The sequence below is a fragment of the Salvelinus fontinalis genome, chromosome 29, assembly GCF_029448725.1.
Source record: "Salvelinus fontinalis isolate EN_2023a chromosome 29, ASM2944872v1, whole genome shotgun sequence".
In the NCBI taxonomy this organism is placed as follows: domain Eukaryota; kingdom Metazoa; phylum Chordata; class Actinopteri; order Salmoniformes; family Salmonidae; genus Salvelinus; species Salvelinus fontinalis.
The window spans coordinates 22,345,995-22,361,901 of NC_074693.1; the positions used below are offsets into that span (position 1 = coordinate 22,345,995).

At 45.3% G+C, this 15,907-nt stretch overlaps 1 protein-coding gene across 2 annotated transcripts; it reads left to right on the forward strand.

Annotated features, from left to right (window-relative positions):
- Positions 1-525: 525 nt before the first annotated feature.
- On the forward strand, positions 526-10,751 carry LOC129827613 (protein FAM199X-like). Of its 2 annotated transcripts, none has more exons than XM_055888602.1 (7): positions 526-606; positions 6,781-6,965; positions 7,083-7,302; positions 7,395-7,547; positions 7,632-7,793; positions 7,925-8,194; positions 9,325-10,751. In XM_055888602.1, exons 1-7 carry the CDS (start codon positions 550-552, stop codon positions 9,499-9,501), a joined length of 1,224 nt encoding a protein of 407 aa, XP_055744577.1. In that variant the 5' UTR covers positions 526-549; the 3' UTR covers positions 9,502-10,751. The 2 variants fall into 2 exon arrangements, with proteins under 2 accessions (XP_055744577.1, XP_055744578.1); XM_055888603.1 differs by lacking the exon at positions 526-606 and adding an exon at positions 5,080-5,381.
- Positions 10,752-15,907: the final 5,156 nt, after the last annotated feature.

Here is a 15,907-nt window from a genome sequence, read left to right on the forward strand (position 1 = left end):
TAAAAACATTGATACAAGTTAGCCAGCTAGCTAGCTGACTTCTGTGGTTAGCTACCGTAGGTGAGAACAGGGGTTGAAAATGCTTCGAGGAAATCCGAAAGTGAAGGTGGAGGTAGGGGACAATTATGGCCAAGGAGGTGCGTGTGTATGGACGTCGGAGGATCTGGCTGAGGAGATCGCCAGGGCGTCGGAGCCCAGAGGCCGCTTGAGGAGGACGTTAGAGTGATGGCGGCAGGGTAGCCTAGTGGTTAGAGCGTTGGACTAGTAACCGAAAGGTTGCAAGTTCAAATCCCCGAGCTGACAAGGTACAAATCTGTCGTTCTGCCCCTGAACAGGCAGTTAACCCACTGTTCCTAGGCCGTCATTGAAAATAAGAATTTGTTCTTAACTGACTTGCCTAGTTAAATAAAGGTAAAATAAAAAAAATGGCGGCTGAAGCGGGCATGAGTCCTTCGTCGACTGTGCTTCGCGCGGATTCTGGTGGGCGGACCGAAGGGGTTTCGTCGATGCGGTGGGAAGAGGATTCTGGGGCTCAGGATGTAAACAAACATGGCGGCGCCCAGTTCCCAGCTGCGTCCGTGTCTGTTAAGACCCCGAAGTATTCCGGTAAGGCGGATTGGGAAGCTTTTCATGCTCAGTTTGAACTGTTAGCTCATTTTAGGGGGTGGTCGAATGAAGATAGGGCACTGCAGTTGGCTGTATGCCTCACGGATGAAGCTCTGGCCTGTTTGATATTGATTAGCCCCGAGGACAGACGTGATTATAGTGCTTTAGTGGGAGCACTGAGGAGGCGCTATGGACAGTGTGTACAGCCCGGGCTACTGCGCTCCGAACTGAGTAATAGACGCAGGCATCCTGGAGAGCCTCTACGGGTGCTAGCTAATGACATTGAGAGCCTCTCTCGGCGGGCATATGCTCACATGCCCCCCTCCGCGCAGAGCGAGCTAGCACGGGACCAGTTCATACAGGCGCTCTCTCCTACGGAGCTGCGCATACAGACCCAGCTGGCTCATCCTGAGTCATTGCAGATAGCCTTGTAGATGGCTTTGGAGAGGGAGCTGGTGTGGGCTGGGGCTTCAGCTGGGGCTTTGGTGGGGGTGCAGGGAGACAGACCCTCTGTGCGAGCTGGGGGGCAGAGCAGCCCGGAGCCGGAAAAGCCTGCATGGGTGGCTGAAATGACAGAACTCATTCGTGCTGTGTCGCTACAGGCGGCACGAAACACACGCCCTGGTCCCAGGGTCTGCTGGGGTTGTGGCCAGCCAGGCCATCTGCGCCGTAATTGCCCCGTGTCCCCCAGAGCTCAGGGAAACGGCTCGGGGTCTGCATAGACCGGGTAGTGCGGACCCCTGGCTTTCTATCCCAACCACCATCTTCTTCAGGAGGAGCCCACCAGCACAGATGGGGAAGCAAGGCTCCATTTCCCCCAGAAGCAGACGAGGGCAAGCGGATGGAGCCTGTTGTTGTGGTGGGCCGGACCTGTGTTGGGGACTTTTGTCATGTCCCTGTCACTGTGGAAGGGGTGCCCTACTCTGCCCTGGTGGACACTGGGTCCACAGTAACCCTGGTACCCCAGATATTGTGCCAGGTTGAACTCAGTGTAAGCCCACAACTGTGCAGCTCCGCACAGTCACAGGTGATCTGGCACCCATGAAAGGGAAGGGAATAATGACTCTGACAGTAGGGGGCAGGACTGTGCGTCATCCTGTGTGGGTGGCGGCTGTGCAGGACCCTTGTATACTGGGGTTGGACTTTCTTAGGAGCACAGGCTGCCAGTTAGACCTAAATGGGGGCAGACTGAGCTTCCAGGGTGGGCCGGCAGTCACCATGGCCCCCCCCTAATGTCACATTCACTCAACCCAACAAACCCTTTACTCCAACAGTTAAAGCAGCAGAGACTCATGCCTGCCCCCCCCCCCCCCCCCCCACATCTGTGTGTGACTTTTCCCCAGACCCCCTGTCACCTACGGCTGTGTGTTACATTCCCCCAGCTACCTCCACGACACAGCCCTCTGTGAGCCCGGGCCGCACCCCCCCAGCCCAGCTACCCCAGATGGGAGAGGAGAGGACACTGTCTGCAGTGAGGGAGATATGGGGGAGGAACTGTGTTGGTCTTGACCCCGAGCAGCAGGAACGGTTGTGGCAGTTGCTGTTTGAATTCAGAGACAGCTTTGCGCTGAGTGAGGAAGAGGTGGGTCAGACTCATCTGGTGCAGCATGAGATCGACACAGGTGATGCTCGACCCATCAAGATGCGTCCCAGCCGTATCCCACTGGCACGCCAGGAGGCGGCAGACAAGGCTGTGTTGGAGATGCAGCAGGCAGACTTGATCGAGCCCTCAGACAGCCCCTGGGCGGCGCCAGTCATCATGGTTCCGAAGAAGGGGGGCAAGCTAAGATTCTGTGCGGACTACAGGCGGCTGAATGAGGTAACCAGGATCAAGCGTCGCTGCTCCCCTGAACCACCTGCTGCCGAAGGACAAGGCTTTCATTTGGACAGTGGAGTGTGAGGAGGCATTCAACACCCTCAAACGTGCACTGATCGAGGCCCCCGTGCTCGCCCCCCCTGACCTCACCTTGCCCTTTATCCTGGACACAGACGTGAGCAATGTGGGCATAGGTGGGGTGCTGGCCCAGGTGGGGCCAGAGGGGGAGAGAGTGGTGGCGTACTTCAGCAAAACATTTGACAAACATGAGCGCCGCTACTGTGTCACCCGGCGGGAGCTCTTGGCTGTTGTGGCTTCCGTCAAACACTTCAAGTACTACCTGGGTGGCCTGCCCTTTACTGTACGGACTGACCACTCTGCTCTCCAGTGGCTCATGTCTTTCAGAGAGCCAGAGGGGCAGGTGGCACGTTGGTTGGAGGAGCTTCAGCCGTATGACTTCACAGTGGTGCACAGGGCAGGGGCACGCCACTCCAACGCCATGTTCCGTCGGCCCTGTACTGCAGACGGCTGCCGCCACTGTGAGCGGAGAGAGGGACGGGAGAGAGAGCTGTGTGCAGAGGAGGAGGTCTGTACCACAGTGTGTCGGGCGAGTGGGCCTGTCTGCTGTGAGCTGCAGACGTGGCTGAATGGGGGCAGCAGCAGGGACGGGACACAAACCTACAGCCAGTGCTACAGTGGGTAGAGGCGCAGGTGAGGCCACCATGGGAAGAGGTGACAGCGCTCTCACTCGCGACCAAAGGGTTGTGGTCAAAGTTTGAGCAACTGCGGCTGGCTGATGGCGTGCTACAGCGGGCATGGAAGGAGTCAGCTACGGAAGAGGAGAGGTGGCTGGTGGTGGTCCCAAAAGCATTGCGGGAGGCTGTGCTCCAGAATACTCATGGGGGGGTGGGGACTGGACACTTTGGGGTCACAAAAACCTCCGTCAGGGCTTTTACTGGGGGCAGCACGAGGGATGTGGAAGACTTTTGCCACCGCTGTGACAACTGCACAATACTACAGCTGCGGGGCTGCAGCTGGATACTGTTGAGTACCACAGTATGAGTCATAATACCAAATAAAACCAGTAAATGGTTCCAATTGTTTTTCGACCATTCATTTTTCCATAGGGAATTTTAGAAGTGCTCCACTCAGTGCTCTATGTAGGCTTACCCTGGTGTGACGTTTTGATAACTACCCAAATCTCTCTCAGACAATGTCAATTTTATCAATATATTCACCTGTAATCACCCCCCCCCCCCCCCCCCCCCTCCTCAAATTAAATGCTAATTAGCAGCTAATGTGGCTATCATACAGAACTACACATCCTTTCTCTAGCTTTGAAGTAATCACTCAATGTGCAGGGTGGGAACAAACTCCACATTTCTCCAGGCAAACTCATTGACAAGTAACAAGTAACCTAGCAAGTAGAAATTATAGCCTTTTTAGTTTCTCGTGTAAATAATTGATAGTATTTTTCTCGTGTGTATTCTTGTTTAGCATTTTGAAAATTACTTAGCTAACGTTAGCTACGTTATTTTTTAAATTCTCAAATTTTCTAATTACCCTGGCCTTTGAAGCTAACTAGCTAACCATAAGTCTCTCCGTTGATCAGAAGCAAGGATGGTTCTGTGCTATGTCCAGGATTTGTCAATCACTACTCGGATAAGCACACGTGCATTTTATCCTTTTCCGACATCTGTAAGCGTGAGGCATCGCTGGAGCTTGCAGAATTCCCATATGGTCCCATGTCGCAAGGATCTGTACACAATTCCTGGAAGCTGAAAATGTCCCAGTTCTTCCATGGCCTGCATACTCACCAGACATGTCACCCATTGATCATATTGGCGATGCTCTGGATCAACAACGTGTTCCAGTTCCCGCCAATATCCAGAAACTTTGCACAACCATTGAAGAACAGTGGGACAACATTCCACAGGCCACAATCAACAGCATGATCAACTCTGCGAAGGAGATGTGTTGCGCTGAATGAGATAAATTGAGGTCACACCAGATACTTAGTGACTGGTTTTCTGATCCACGCCCCTACTTTTTTTTTTAGAGGTATCTGTGACCAAAAGATGCATATCTTTATTCACAGTCATGAGAAATCCTATAGATTAGGGCCTAATTTATTTATTTCAATTCTGTAACATAGTAAAATCTTTGAAAATGTTGTGTTTATATTTTTGTTCAGTTTAATTGATTAAGTGGGTCTTCCTTGTAGAATGTTCACAGCTATATAGAACACATTTTATTGCTAATATACTCAAACTTAATTTAAGAGCTAACCAAACCGGTAAATTGTCACTCACTATAGCTGCGCTTCTCCACACAGCCAGATTTATAGCAAATATATATATTTATTTTACCTTTATTTAACTAGGCAAGTCAGTTTAGAACAAATTCTTATTTTCAATGACGGCCTAGGAACAGTGGGTTAATTGCCTTGTATTTGTATTAGTCAAAGGGGTCCAACTCAGTCTCTCATTAAGTATGGATCAGCATTTAATTGCATATTTCCGTTAGGACACGCCTACTCTGTGCGAAATAACGCAATTAGCCTTTGCACTCCTAAACAACGTATTTTGGCAAAGGGTAAAGTCTACAAAACTTAGTCCACTCTGTTCGTAATAGTTTTCCAGTTTGGAGAACAGAAAATTGTATTGAGATCAAATGTTTAATCGATGAGAACATTTTCAGAATGTCGTTTCATCTTCTCCCACTGCCGACGTCTCTGCTTCCTCTGGAAACGCTAAGTGGATGATTCAGATTTATACGTTCGGTGTTCTATCTGTCCTTATAGTAACGTTAGTCTTTTCCATGACATGCCATCTACTTCCTATTTTCACTTGCAAGGGGGCGCAGTCGTTTTCAAAGCGTCGAATTGACGTGTGTGATTGCGGAGTTGCGTAGTGTTTGCAAATGGAGGAGGAAATAACTGTTTTTCTCTGAACTGCAGGTTTGTTGTTTGGTCAACTTCTTTCGAACAGGCAAGGTCTTCTGTGGCAAATAATGTTGGGCATATTATTAGCGAGTGGATTATTATCTCGAACAAGACAGTTAACGTTAACTCTCTGCCTTCTCGATTTCGCGGAGGATTTAGCTAACGAGGCCTCGTTGTTTGCCTTCAAAATGATGTATTTTTGTCCCAAAATAACTAGCTAGCTAGATCATTAGCATGTAACATGTTAGCATTTGAAATGGACAGGTTAGCCATCTACTGTACCTTGTTAGTTAACTGACTAACCAACTCGGAAGCTTGCTGGGGACGCTAGCTAATTAGGTAGTTAGCCGGTGTTAGCAATGTTTTGTTAACAGACCGCTAGTCGCTACGCTGCCAGTTAATTTGTCTTGCCAGCCAATTTCAGATACACTATGTATAAAATAATGTGGCTACCGCTTCAAATGAGTGGATTCGGCAATTTCAGCCACACCCGTTGCTGACAGGTGTATAAAGTCGAGGCATGCAATCTCTATAGACAAACATTGGCAGTAAAATGTAGAAGAACGTGACACGTTTCCAACAAGTCAGTTTGTCAAATTGCTGCCCCTTCAACTGTAAGTGCTGTTATTGTGAAGTGGCAACCTCTAGGAGCAACAACGGCTCATCAGAGAAGTGGTAGGTCACACAAGCTCACAGAACGGGACCGCTGAAGCTTGTAGCGAGTAAAAATCGCTGATTTCCAAACGGCCTTGGGAAGCAACGTCAGCACAATAACAGTTCATTGGGAGCTTCATGAAATGGGTTTCCATGGCCGAGCACCAGCACACAAGGCTAAGATCACCATGAGCAATGGCAGGTGTCGGCTGGAGTGGTGTAAACTCACCGCTAAGGGACTCTGGAGCAGTGGAAACGTGTTCTCTGGAATGAGGAATCACACTTCACTATCTGGCAGAACGACGGATTTGGGTTTGGTCGAATGCCAGGAGAACGCTACCTGCCCCAATGCATAGTGCCAGCTGTAAAGTTTTGTGGAGGAGGAATGATGAGTCTTAGGCTGTTTTTCATGCTTTGGGCTTGGCCCTTTTGTTCCTTTGAAGGGAAATCCTAATGCTACAGCATACTAAAGCTTGGGGAAGCAAGTCTCCACAGCAATGTTCCAACATCTAGTGGAAAGCCTTCCCAAAAGAGTGAAAGCTGTTATAACAGCAAGGGGGGGACCCACTCCATATCAAGGTCCGTGATTTTGGATTGTTATGTTTGAACAGCAGGTGTCCACATAGTTTTGGTCATGTAGTGTAGGTAGCTAATCTGTTTAATTATCCAAGTGGGAAGAGCCTTGTTTAACATTTGGCTGGCTAGCTAGCTACCTATAAAATATTTTCTAATTATACTTATTTCCCACTGTTTTTCTCAGGTGGAGAAAACCAAAATGTCTGAAGCTCTTTATGAAAAGTTCCTCTCTCCAGAGGAGCCCTTTCCACGGCTGCTGTCTCAGCGAGGGAACATCAGTGAGACGGGCACATTGGATGTCAGTGACTTTGGCTGTCAGTTATCCTCTTGTCACCGGACAGACCAACTGCGCCGCTTACATAGTAACAGGTAAGGCTGATGGCTAGCTACCTGTTTTTGACTTGCATTCCACTTTTTAATGCAAGACTGTAGTGGAACAGGCTAAACTAACCACACCAAAATGTTGCTTTTGTTGACTGTTTTCAGATGGAACCTGACTTCTTGTGGAACCAGTGTGGCCAGCTCCGAATGCAGTGAGGAGCTGTTCTCCTCCGTTTCTGTGGGAGACCAGGAGGACTGCTACTCCCTTTTGGATGACCAGGAGTTCACCTCCTTTGACCTGTTCCCGGAGGGCAGCGTCTGCAGCGACGTGTCTTCCTCTATCAGCACTTACTGGGACTGGTCGGACAGCGAATTTGAGTGGCAGGTATGTGCCCCCCAATGTGATAACACAAATATTTTTGTCAAGTTATGTTTGTAGTTGTTCCGTTTGGGTTAATGTTTTTTGTTTATCCACAGTTGCCTGGAAGTGACATAACCAGTGGAAGTGATGTATTCTCTGACATCATACCCAGTGTTCCCAGCTCCCCATGCCTCTCCTCCAAGAGAAAGACCAAACCACATAGAAATCTGGATGAGCTCCCTTGGAGTGCTATGACCAATGATGAACAGGTATGGAGACCAGCTCTCAAATTCACAATGTCAGGAATTGTAAAGCAGTGGTTGCAGATGTTATAGGCTTTGTCTCTCTGTCAGGTGGAATATATTGAATATCTAAGCAGAAAGGTCAGCACAGAGATGGGGCTACGAGAGCAGTTGGACATCATCAAGATCATTGACCCGTGTGCACAGATATCCCCCACAGACAGCGAGTTCATCATTGAGCTCAACTGCCTAACGGATGAGAAACTGAAACAGGCGAGTGAATAGCACACGTGGTACACACTTTAAAAATAAAGAAAACGCTGTGCAGTGTACTCACATCTAAAGAAATAGTCAACTTTTCAGATGTTTGTTGAACCTGAAGCTTTAACATTCCTATCCTCCAGGTGAGGAACTATATCCGGGAGCACAGTCCGCGGCAGCGCCCCAGCAGCACACGAGACAGCTGGAAGAGGAGTGGCCACAGCAGTGCTAGCACTAGTGGGGTGAGTGGGGTGAGCAGCAGTAATGCTAGCTTGGTCAGCAGTGCCAGCAGCTCCACCGGATCCACAGGCTCCACCGGCAACTCCACGTCCAACTGCAGCACAGCTAACATCAGCCGTGCCCACAGCGACGGGAACCTGTCCAGTGCAGCTGAGCGCATCCGGGACTCCAAGGTAAGGCAGGGCTTCACTCTGACTGTTGAAGTTCACCATGGCTTTTGAATAGCTCCTCAAGTTTTCCATACCTACAGATTAAACGGCTACTAAAATTGAAATTGCAATTTGACTGAAATCAACAACATACAGTGCCTTGAAGGATGATCTTTGGAAACAGGATGCACCTGAGCTTTAAATAAACAGATGGAAGTAGGTATCTCCCTCGACATGGAAGCTCAGAGGAGAGGAAAGTTTAATCTTCCTAGAATAGATTTTAAATAAAGAGATAAAGAGTATTTAGATGAAGAAATCTTCCTTCCCTCTTCCTGTAATTTATTGCCTGGTCGAGTAGTTAGCTTAAAAATGCTAAAAACTGTGTTAGCATACTAGCTACTAACCCACGGATGGAAGGCATAGACAAGTGGAAAAATAAACCAACACTGAAACGGAGGATTTTGACAAGGCAGAGGGAGACCTGCATTGTGAAAACACAAGGAACGAACGTTCACTTGGGAGGATACAGTGAGATTCAAAAGTATTTCGACAGTTTGTTTTAGCTCTGTACTCCAGCACTTTGGCTTTGAAATGATACAATGACTGAGGTTACATTAATGTAGAAGTATTTAGAAGCATATTCTGAAAAGATCCTCAAATTAAAGCTGACACTGTTTACACTTTAACCTCATAGTCATTGTGTCATTTAAAATCCAAGGTGCTGAGTACAAAGCCAAAACAAACAAATGTGTCACTGTCCAAATACTTTGGGACATCAATGTATGTATTCCTCCTTGCATAATTATTGCAATCACTTCCATGTGGTGTCAATGTGGTGCGCGTTACTCTACATGAGGTATTCAAATGGGTTTCTATTTAATATGTACACACTCCTACAGTTTAGTAGTTTTTCACAATGATAACAGGGAAATATTCTTAATATGTAGGTGACCTACTGTAGGATGAAGTGACCAGATATAATGGAAAATGGATCTCCTGCCTCAAGTAAAAAACATGACCCTACATTTGAGTCATGGAACAGTAGTCTGAGCCTTTGTTTTGTACTGCTTGGTGTGCTGTCTGTTCTCTTGTGAGTGTGCTTAGTGTGCCACTGCCACACATTGCTGATCTTCTTGTCCTATTTGTGTTGGAAGAAACGCTCTAAGCAGAGGAAGCTGCAGCAGAAAGCCCTGCGTAAGAGACAGCTGAAGGAACAGAGACAGGCTCGCAAGGAGAGGCTGAGTGGCCTGTTCCTCAACGAAGAGGTGCTGTCACTCAAAGTCACCGAGGAGGAGGACCATGGAGAAGATGTAGTGGACGTCTTCATGTGACAAGAATGAATGAGTCAGTGTTCCCTCTAAGCCTCACAATAACATCCTCCACTAACATCACAGCTGGTCCCACATCCTAGAGCCCCATTCACATTGAAGCAAAGCTGCCCTATTGGGACCATTCTTGAGTTAAATCCTTAGAATTGGACACCTGCACAGAATTATTATTTTTAAATGAAACACCTTTTTTTGAAGAATCTAGTTCTCTTTTCTTCTCAGATTTATTTGTCTTAATCTATAAACATTGGTAGTATGATCCTGCTGAGGCAAAGCACTGAGCACTAATATTGAATGAGTATTCAAGTAAAACTACCAAATGTATTATAAGATGAGGTCAACTTCCTAATTCTGTGGTTCATTTAATCTTGAAGGCATAGATGGAACACTGAGTCACTGCATGGGAAGTCATCACTGTTGGCATTGAGTTACAAGTGCTTAAAAACAGCTTTTAAAAAAACATTTATTTATAAATGCGGTTAATCATAAATACGTTTTTGCATCAAGTGTCCCCTTTAAGTTAAAATATGAAGGCTTACACATTCATAAATGCAACATGGTAACACAATGTTCGCCTCTAAAAAAAATCTTTTTTTTTTCTTATTTTCCTTGTGTTTTGTGCATGGGGTCTAGGGTTGAGCATGACATGTAAAAAATAATGCAGATATCCATTGCATTGCACACAGGAGATATTTTTATGTTGCTGAATGACATGAAACTTTAGAATGACTGCATTGTCTTTGAATGGGAAGGTCTTTCATGATGTCTTGGCTTACTCTCCTTGGTTACTGATCCTGTCCTGTAGAACTCAGTACTCTTTCCACTTCAACAGTTAACACTAACTGCTGTACATTAGAACATGTATTTACCTTGAAGCTTTACTTCGCTTTGTCTTTTTCCTGTATAAAGTTACGCTTTTAAGTAACTCTGAAAACAATATAGATCAACTAGATATTGTGAGTAGATCTTTATTTTGACTGAAAGAGATGAATAGCCATAAAACAACTATTTCTGTGTGTATTGTACCATTCATTCTGGGGAGGAAAGTTCAACGGACCAAGATGGGACGTATTCGTTGGTGCTTTCTTGGAAGTCCAATTATAAATTGTATATACCACAACCATGTATTACAGACCTGACTGCGGTGTTGGAAATATAGTGTTGCAGAACAGATGCAAACCAGAACTCAGTTTGTGTGTGACGTACTCAATAGTAATGTAACCCATAATGAGAAATAAATTGGCATCGACGCATCATGTTTTCCTTGGTGTTTCTTTTAATTTTCATTAGAGTGAAATATATCAATGGATAAACTGAACTTCTTGATTGGCTTTTGCAATGCAAGTGGTAATGTCCTCCAATATTTGTTACAAGGACAATATAAAAAATCTCTGAGACAAATTAGAATTACACCTCAATGTAAATGCATTCACAAAAGACATGCTAAATTTAAGTACTAAGGCACCAGGAGGTGTGGTATATGGCCAATATACCACGGTTAAGGACTGTTCTTATGCGCAGCGCGGGGTACCGGGATACAGCCCTTAGCCGTGGTATATCGGCCATATACTACAAACCCCCGAGGTGCCTTATTGCCATTATAAACTGGTTACCAACGTAATTACAACAGTAAAAATAAATGTTTTGTCATACCTGTGGTATACGGTCTGTGGCTGTCAGCCAATCAGAATTCTGGTCTCGAATCACCCAGTTTATAAATGACTTTATTGCACATATCATTTTACTAGCGTTAGCTAACGTTAACTACCTAGCAAAAACGGTCTGAGAATGGCTGCCACAGGGAATGGGACCGTTACACAGTTGAGCCATCGACAATACTACTGCTTCACCAATGCATCAAGCCTTATATCATGAACAATGTAATGTCTTTTTTAATCAATTCTCTGTTGGCCCAAACAATTGAATAGTATACAATTTATGGAGCAAGAAGTGCTGAAGAACAGATGTAAATAATAGGGCTCGGTGGCAGGAAACAGAGGATGCCAGAGCCTAAGCTTCTTGTGGTTATTTATACTTACAAAGAAACATAGAAATCTTACTGAGAAAGGATAGTCCCTTTTCAAATCACCACATCCTCTTTTCCAAGAAAAGCATCAGATACATTACTGATGAACCCACTATTTCTCTGAATTGCGCTGAGGGAGGCGAAGTCTGCATAACTTGAAAAAAGTATCTGTTTGAGAACAACCTACTGCCAATGCAGCCGCTACCTTTTGTTTTCTGTAGTGTATTTACACAGACAGACTGTGTTGCAGAAATAAGTATTTTGGTCATGCACCATTGCCTTTCTGATGGTTGTATTTGTCCCCATCCAAGAGAATAGGTGAATCAGAGCCACAAATTGGTCTCTGTGCTTCTTGCTGAATACTAAGCACACCAGCAATGTTTACAACCCTTATCGGAAGCAATAGACTTCCATTCATGTATTTATTTTAAGAGAACATAGTGTAGGAACATTAGTGCTGATGATATCAGTTAGAGCTGATAGGGTGAGTAAAGTATATTTTGAAAATACTCTGGGTCAAGATGCGGTCGTGAACGTCAGTCTCATCACCCATGAAACATTTGAGTGGCCCCGGTCTGCATGGCTAGTTGACCAGTAATGGTCAACAATATGTGTGTTATTTGTCTGTTAAGTTAAGGCAGGACCTAAGTCATTCCCATCTGATTTCAGCGGGCATTTGAAGCTTTGCAGTCAGTCATTGCCTTACGTGTTTCCCATTGACAGGTAGGCTGCTCCTGAAATCCAAGCTGACTATTGTTTAGAGGAGCCTAACGGACTCGTCTGTAAATCATGGTGTCCCATTGTTAGCTGGTCTATTGCTTTTGAAATGGTGTTTTCTGTGTGCAAGGCATTTGAAGAACGTTTTGATTGACCATCAAATAGAGTGATTGTTATGTCTCGATCCCTTTTAACAAAGTCATTAATGTTATCTGAAAGCTTGGTCAATATCATTTGTGGATGAACATAACCTGAGTAAAGACATACGTATCCATATGCACTGTACTCTATTTGCCACTAGGAATGTCAGGCGCATATTGAAAATATCATGTTTAAGTGGTACACAGATTTAAAAAATAATAATAATAATAAATTGTTTACAAATACTATGTTTTTGTCTATATATAGTTACCGTATTTACCAAAAATATATAGTAAAGGTATTTTGTAAGATGTCCAACATCTTTACATTCAATCAATAAACCATACAGGACACACTACAAACACTAAATCAATAAACCATACAGGACACACTACAAACACTAAATCAATAAATCATATAGGACACTCTACAAACACTAAATCAATAAATCGTACAGGACACACTACAAACACTAAATCAATAAATCGTACAGGACACACTACAAACACTAAATCAATAAATCATACAGGACACTCTACAAACACTAAATCAATAAATCGTACAGGACACACTACAAACACAAAATCAATAAATCGTACAGGACACTACAAACACTAAATCAATAAATCATACAGGACACTCTAAAATCAATAAATCGTACAGGACACACTACAAACACTAAATCAATAAATCGTACAGGACACACTACAAACACTAAATAAATAAATCATACAGGACACTCTACAAAAAATCAATCAATGAATCGTACAGGACAAACACTAAATCAATAAATCGTACAGGACACTCTACAAACACTAAATCAATAAATCATACAGGACACACTACAAACACTAAATCAATAAATCGTACAGGACACACTACAAACATTCAAACAATAAAGCATACAGGACACACTACAAACATTCAATAAATAAAGCATACAGGACACACTACAAACACTAAATCATACAGGACACACTACAAACATTCAAACACTAAATCATACAGGACACACTACAAACATTCAAACACTAAATCATACAGGACACACTACAAACATTCAATCAATAAATCATACAGGACACACTACAAACACTAAATCATACAGGACACACTACAAACATTCAATCCATAAATCATACAGGACACACTACAAACACAAAATCATACAGGACACTCTACAAACACAAAATCATACAGGACACTTTACAAACACTAAATCAATAAATCGTACAGGACACACTACAAACATTCAATCCATAAATCATACAGGACACACTACAAACACTAAATCATACAGGACACTCTACAAACACTAAATCAATAAATCGTACAGGACACACTACAAACATTCAATCCATAAATCATACAGGACACATTACAAACATTCAATCCATAAATCATACAGGACACACTACAAACACTAAATCATACAGGACACTCTACAAACACTAAATCAATAAATCGTACAGGACACTCTACAAACACTAAATCAATAAACCATACAGGACACTCTACAAACACTAAATCAATAAATCATACAGGACACTCTACAAACAATCAATCAATAAATCGTACAGGACACACTACAAACACTAAATCAATAAATCGTACAGGACACACTACAAACACTAAATCAATAAATCGTACAGGACACTCTACAAACACTAAATCAATAAACCATACAGGACACTCTACAAACACTAAATCAATAAATCATACAGGACACTCTACAAACAATCAATCAATAAATCGTACAGGACACACTACAAACACTAAATCAATAAATTGTACAGGACACTTGTCACGCCCTGGCCTTAGTATTCTTTGTTTTCTTTATTATTTTAGTTAGGTCAGGGTGTGACATGGGGAATGTTTGTGTTTTATCGGTTTTGGGTGGTTATATGGTAAAGGGGGTGTTGGGTGTAGTGTATGGGTTTGTGTTGAGTGTATGTGTCTAGCTGTGTCTATGTTGGTGTAGTTGTCTAGGAGAGTCTATGGTTGCCTGAATGGGTTCCCAATTAGAGACAGCTGATTTCTGTTGTCTCTGATTGGGAGCCATATTTAGGGTAGCCATAGGCTTTCGTTTGATGTGGGTAATTGTCTATGTTATACGTTTGTAGCCTGTGTGTGCACTACGTTTTATTAGCTTCACGGTCGTTTATTGTTTTGGTTAGTTCGTAAGTGTTTTTGTTTCGTTTTGCCTTCTTCTAAAATAAAAGAGATGGCTTATTTTCCAAATGCTGCGTTTTGGTCCGTCAATCCTCCACACGATCGTGACAGAATTACCCACCAATACAGGACCAAGCGGCATGTAAAGCGGCAACAGGACCCACCTACACAGGATTCTTGGACATGGGAGGAGATACTGGATGGTAAGGGACCTTGGGCACAACCGGGAGAATATCGCCTCCCTCGTGAAGAGCTGGAGGCAGCGAAAGCCGAGAGGAGGCGATATGAGGAGGCAGCACGGAAGCAAGGCTGGAGACCCGTGAGTAATACCCAAAAATTTCTTGGGGAGGGGCTCATGGGGAGTGTGGCGAGTCCAGATGGGAGATCTGCGTCAACTTCCCGTGCTACCCGTGAGGACTCTAAGAGGGAACCTGAGCCAGTCGGGCTGATATTGGAGGTGAGCAATGGGAATGATACAGAGACTGTCAAGGATTTATTGGGGAGGTTGGAAGAGAGTGAAATGAGGGAGCTGCTGTGTTGGTGCGTGAGGCACAAGATCCACCCGACAGAGCGTGTGCGGGATGTGATGTTACCTGAGTCAGCTCTCCATGCTCGTCCTGATGTGCGTGCTAACCGTCTGGGAATGACAGTCCCACGAACCAGGCCTCCTGTACGCCTCCCTAGTCCTGCACCTCCTGTATTAGCCTCACGTACTAACTCTCCTGTGACAGTCCCCAGCCCAGTACAACCAGTGCCTCCTCCACGCACTAGCCCTATGGTGCGTGTCTCCAGCCCTTTACCACCAGTGCCTAAACCACGCACCAAGCCTCCTGTGTGTCCCCAGAGTCCTGTGCGTCCTGTTGCTGCTCCCCGCACTAGCCCTGAGATGCGTGTCCCCAGTCCGGTACCACCAGTTCCGGCACCACGCACTAGGCCTAATGTGCGCTCCCAGGGTCCAGTATGCCCTGTTCCTTCTCCCCGCACTAGCCCTGAGATGCGTGTCCCCAGCCCGGTACCACCAGTTCCGGCACCACGCACCAGGCCTACAGTGAGCCTCAGCCGGCCAGAGTCTGCCATCTGCACAGCGATGCCTGAACTGCCCGTCTGCCAAGCGCCATCTGAGCCATCCCTCTACCCAGCGCCATCTGAGCCATCCGTCTACCCAGCGCCATCTGAGCCATCCGTCTACCCAGCGCCATCTGAGCCATCCGTCTACCCAGCGCCATCTGAGCCATCCGTCTACCCAGCGCCATCTGAGCCATCCGTCTACCCAGCGCCATCTGAGCCATCCGTCTACCCAGCGCCATCTGAGCCATCCGTCTACCCAGCTCCATCTGAGCCATCCGTCTACCC

What these genes read in the sequence shown, in the direction of transcription:
- LOC129827613 (XM_055888602.1), top strand. Translation starts at nt 550, where the DNA reads ATGGCGGCGCCCAGTTCCCAGCTGCGTCCGTGTCTGTTAAGACCCCGA. An exon ending in CGCCGCTTACATAGTAACAG is followed by an intron (nt 6,966 to 7,082) that starts GTAAGGCTGATG and finishes GACTGTTTTCAG; the next exon opens with ATGGAACCTGACTTCTTGTG. An exon ending in ACAGCGAATTTGAGTGGCAG is followed by an intron (nt 7,303 to 7,394) that starts GTATGTGCCCCC and finishes GTTTATCCACAG; the next exon opens with TTGCCTGGAAGTGACATAAC.